Here is a 4,727-nt window from a genome sequence, read left to right as displayed (position 1 = left end):
GCACACCACTCCGCCAGGGCTCTAACCTCCTCCCTGTAGGCTTTCTCATTTTTGTTGGTACATACATACGCTCGCTCACTCACGCACACTGAGAGAAACACAAATACTTACACACACTTGCTTCTTGTGCCAGCATTTTAATGGACAACACCGTTGAGAGTTAGTGTTGTGGTCGTGTTTTGTGCGTTAATGGACATACTGTAACTGGGCCATTAGAAGCAGAATTCAACATTATTTTAGACAAATGTCACTATCAAATCATTTTTAAAAATCCATAGTGGAAACAAAAATTGATATGAGATGTCATGCCCTTTTTGGTCACCTCACACGTTTTCACTTCAACCAAGATACTGTAGGCATTTTATCCCAGAAACTCTCAGATACTTTGCTAGTCTTTTCCATTCATGTAAAATGTATTGTTGTCTGACCCTCCTGCAGGTTTGCACTTTAACCAAGGAGGACAACCGTGCAGTGCGTAACATCCCTGAGGATGAACAGCTCCACGTCCTACCCCTCTATAAGATCTCACAGAGGGATGAGTTTGGCCGTGCCGATGGCCAGTGGGACAAGATCCAGACTGGGGCCCTGCAGGTGCTGTCAGCCTTCCCCAGAGAGGTAGGTTCCTACGCTTTCCTAAGTTTCCCCTAGATGCAGATCTAGGAGCAGCTTCCTCTCATCTAATCCTAACAGTAACCATTAGTGGGGAAAATACGAAACTGACCCAAGAGATCAGCGTCTACTTCACCCTAAATCGGTTCTTACCCTCTGTAGAGAACCAGGAGGCAGGGGCTGTTACACGGGGTTGCCAATCCTCCTCCTGTGCTTACTGGGTATGCAGGCTTTTGTTCCAGCCTTGCTCTAACACACTTGATTCTACTAATCAACCTCCAGTTGCTCACCCCGATGAGGGTTGGTTAGCCTTGCACTCTTCGGGATTGAAATGAGTTGGCGTCAAGACCATGCCAATTGGAGAGTTTTGGGTTTGATCTTGCACGAGTCACATCCCACTGGGCAAAATCAACATTGTTTCCATGTCATTTCAACAACAAAAAATCTATGTGATGGTGTTGAATTCTCGTGGAAAACTGATTGGATTTGCAAAAAGTTTTTTTTCAACCAACTTTTAACCTAAATCCATTGACATGGTGAAATTCAACCAAATGTAAATCCAAACCAGACATTGAAATGATGTCTGTGCCCAGTGGGATGTGCTGTATTTGCGTGTTTACTTCAAACCACTTGATAAAAGCTTTTACTAAATGACCATGTTTATATCATCATCAGGTGCGTCTGCTGGCTGAGCCGGTGAAATCAGCCCGTAAGAGGAAGCAGGAGGCCAAGCTGAAGGCCCAGGCTGACAAACAGGCTGCAGCTCAGGACAGGAAGCCTGGACAGAGTCCACTAACCCCGGGCAAGGTCAAGACAGAGAGCACCAACAAAGGTAGAGGCCTCTGGTTGGTTGATTTGATGGTTGATTAGTTGGTTGATTGATTGGTTGGTTGGTTGATTGGTTGAATGAATGATTAATTAGTTGGTTGGTAGATACATTTATTTATGAATGATTTACTAATTGATTCATTGATAAATTGGTTGATTGATTTTCTGCATTTCTCTTACAATAAAAAGCTTGATCCTGGTTTGTATATTTCACCTTACAGGTTCCAAAAGCACTTCATCAGTGGATCAGTCCTCCTCGTTCAAAGCAGAGCCTCAGTCCTTCTACAGCTCTTTCACACCAGGAAGTGTGGGTGCCTATGCTCCAGAGTCTAACTCCCCTAGCCCTTACCACCACAGCACTCCCACCTACCCCACTCCTCCAGGAAGATCCACCCCAGGGATGGAGGCTCTTTCCACCCAGTACGGATACAGAGGGCCACTAGGGGCCCAGTGCAATGGTTCCCCCCTCCATTATAAGACAATGGGAGAGGCTGTAAATGGTTACTCCCCAGGACTCATCAGAAAGCAGCTGGCGAACACTGAGAGATGTGGGACACCTGGCGACTACCCCCCCAGGACGTTTAAAATGGAACCCAACGAGGTGCACTGCTCCCCTCTCGTCAGACCCCTCCACGGCCACAGTACTCCTCCTCCATCCTCCTCCTCCTCCTTCTCCGCCCCCCTCCCATACCCAGAGGGTCTCCACAGCAGACTCAACGGGCTCCCCAGGGCAGCGGAGGAGATCGGGGACGGGGTTAAAGGTCATGGAGGTCATGACCTCCCCCACTGTGCCCCTCATCTCCCCCACTGTGCCCCCCATCCCCCTCATCTCCCCCTTCAGGCCACTCCCCCTCTCTTCCCCAACCCGGAAGAGGTCAAACAGGAACAGGAAGAGGTGTGGTCAGACAGCGAGCACAACTTCCTGGACAGTGACATTGGCGGGGTGGCGGTGGCTCCCTCCCACGGTTCCATCCTGATTGAGTGCGCACGCAGAGAGCTCCACGCCACCACCCCCATCCTCCGACCCGACCGCAGTCACCCCACCCGCATCTCCCTGGTCTTCTACCAGCACAAGTCCCTCAACGAGCCTGACCACGGCCTGCACATGTGGGAGGCAAAGATGGCCCGGAGGGAGCGGGAGAGGGAGGAGGAGGCTGAGAGGCTAGGGATGGGCCTGGACCTGGAAGAGGTTAGCCCGGTCAAGGGGAAGGGGAAGAGGGGGAAGGGGGCCGGGGCTGAGAGTGTAGAGCCTGAGGAGGAGGTAGAAGAGGAGGGCCCGGAGGAGAAGAAAGGGGTGTTGAAGGTTCCTACCCGGCAGGCGGTGACCGTAGCGCGGGATGGGGTGGTCACTGTGTCCCCTTATGCTCTGACACAGGTCACGGGCCCCTACAACCGCTGGACATGATACTGTTATGTACACACACGTACACAAGCACACACTCACTCACAGACACATACAGCGATTACATTTTAACACACACACACACCACCCTGTGCTACTGCCTTACCTCAATCAACTTTACACTTCTAATCTCCTTTTTCTGTGTTATTTCGTTGTGTTACTTTTTCCAAACGTCTGTCTGTTTATTTTTGTTTCTCTTCGTCTCTGCTTTCAAAGGGATGAGGAAGAATATCGTTTGTGGGTTTTTAACTGTGACTTTTAGTGTTTGGTGATGATTTTTGGGGTCTGGTTTTTTCATGTAAAGAGATGGTGCTCAGAACCAATTTTAAATACGTTTATAAACTGGTTTTAAATACAACTTGATTAATAAGAACAAACAAGATGTGATTATTTATTCCAGCCTATTTTAAAAAACTATTTTTTTATTTTATTTCTTGGTGCAAGCCTGTTTACTGCAATTTTGCTGTCATCCAGCATTTTACACTAGTAAACACTCATGTCAAGTCTCTATGGTCTTTGTTTCAGCCAAGAGTGCTCTTTTCACAAAAGGAGTTTTATCAATGATTGATCATGTAATGGTGCCATCTGTAGCAGCAACTTTCGATAAACACACCACATATTACACAGTATGTCAGACTAGACTACACACATTTACTCTAGTTTTATGTGAAAATAATGTACCCATGTAGCATGGTGCTTTTCCTTCTCTTCCCGTTCCTCTATTGGTGGTCATGAAGGAACTTTACTACCTTGTTTTGGGCTGGATCGTTTTTGTCTTTTTGTTCAACGTACAGATAGATATGATATGATGACATATTGAAAAAGCACTTTTTTATTTTTCATAACTTGAAAAAGGTTCCGTTCCAATATGTACAGATAGAGAGATATATCCGACAGCTTGTTTGAAACCTGTTCGTTTTTTTGTTGTAGAATGATTTAATTCAACTATGAATTTGTAACATTATAAATTACATATCAGTCTCACAAAAAAAAATGGCTTACTAAGCAATTATGAAATGCTGCATATAAAGATTGTGTCAGATTATGGTGCTTGTTGTCAACGACACTTAATTTTTATGAATCTGGATAACCATGTATGTTCACTGAAGACCTGGGTTCAAATACATGTGTATTTGAGTATCTGGTATTTAAAATGCTTTTTTCTGTGTATTTGAGTATTTTCAAAATACACAGCCCAAAATAAGTACTTTTATTTGAGTATTTTAATGGTTGATTGTAAAAACCAAATTGATAGTATTTTCAAATACCTGGGTTAAATGCATGGGAATGTATTTGCATCAGTGTATTTGAGTATTTTCAAATACTTTCCAAATTTCCAGATGCAACTACTTGTCTTTTCAAATAATTACTTTGAATGTATGGGAAAGTAATTGAGATATTTGAAATAGCATTTTATTTATATATTTTTTGAATTTGACTCCCTTTTCGTGGTATCCAATTGTTAGTAGTTACTATCTTGTCTCATTGCTACAACTCCCGTACGGGCTCGGGAGAGACGGAGGTCAAAAGCCATGCGTCCTCCGAAACACAACCCAACCAAGCCGCACTGCTTCTTAACACAGCGCGCATCCAACCCGGAAGCCAGCCACACCAATGTGTCGGAGGAAACACCGTGCACCTGGCGACCTCCTTAGCGCGCACTGCGCCCGGCCCGCCACAGGAGTCGCTAGTGCGCGATGAGACAAGGATATCCCTGCGATGCAGCGATGCACTGCGATGCAGTGCCCTAGTCCACTGCGCCACCCGGGAGGCCCATTTGAAATAGTATTTTAACCCAGGTCTGGTTTACTGTCTGAACTTCCAGAGTGTTTTAAATAGGACGTGTCTGTTTTTGATACAGACACAGCTAAAAAGACCACACAAAACC

The 4,727-nt window shown here is 45.6% G+C and overlaps 1 protein-coding gene across 1 annotated transcript; it reads left to right on the top strand.

The window, feature by feature from the left end:
- The first annotated feature begins 411 nt into the window (after window positions 1-411).
- Window positions 412-4,320, top strand: LOC120017834 (methylcytosine dioxygenase TET3-like). Its single transcript, XM_038960799.1, has 3 exons — window positions 412-615; window positions 1,285-1,441; window positions 1,659-4,320. The coding sequence occupies exons 1-3, from the start codon at window positions 412-414 to the stop codon at window positions 2,840-2,842; spliced, it is 1,545 nt and encodes a 514-aa protein (XP_038816727.1). The 3' UTR covers window positions 2,843-4,320.
- The last annotated feature ends 407 nt before the right edge of the window (window positions 4,321-4,727 follow it).

The sequence above is a fragment of the Salvelinus namaycush genome, chromosome 22, assembly GCF_016432855.1.
Source record: "Salvelinus namaycush isolate Seneca chromosome 22, SaNama_1.0, whole genome shotgun sequence".
NCBI classification, from domain to species: Eukaryota; Metazoa; Chordata; class Actinopteri; order Salmoniformes; family Salmonidae; genus Salvelinus; species Salvelinus namaycush.
Note: the sequence above shows the minus strand (reverse complement) of the source record. Positions and strands in the feature narration are given on the sequence as shown.

Bases quoted from the DNA above. Each gene is read 5' to 3' on its own strand.
- LOC120017834 (XM_038960799.1), top strand. From the start codon at position 412: ATGTATTGTTGTCTGACCCTCCTGCAGGTTTGCACTTTAACCAAGGAG. The intron at 616-1,284 runs GTAGGTTCCTAC...TATCATCATCAG, and splicing joins TGTCAGCCTTCCCCAGAGAG to GTGCGTCTGCTGGCTGAGCC. The intron at 1,442-1,658 runs GTAGAGGCCTCT...TTCACCTTACAG, and splicing joins GACAGAGAGCACCAACAAAG to GTTCCAAAAGCACTTCATCA.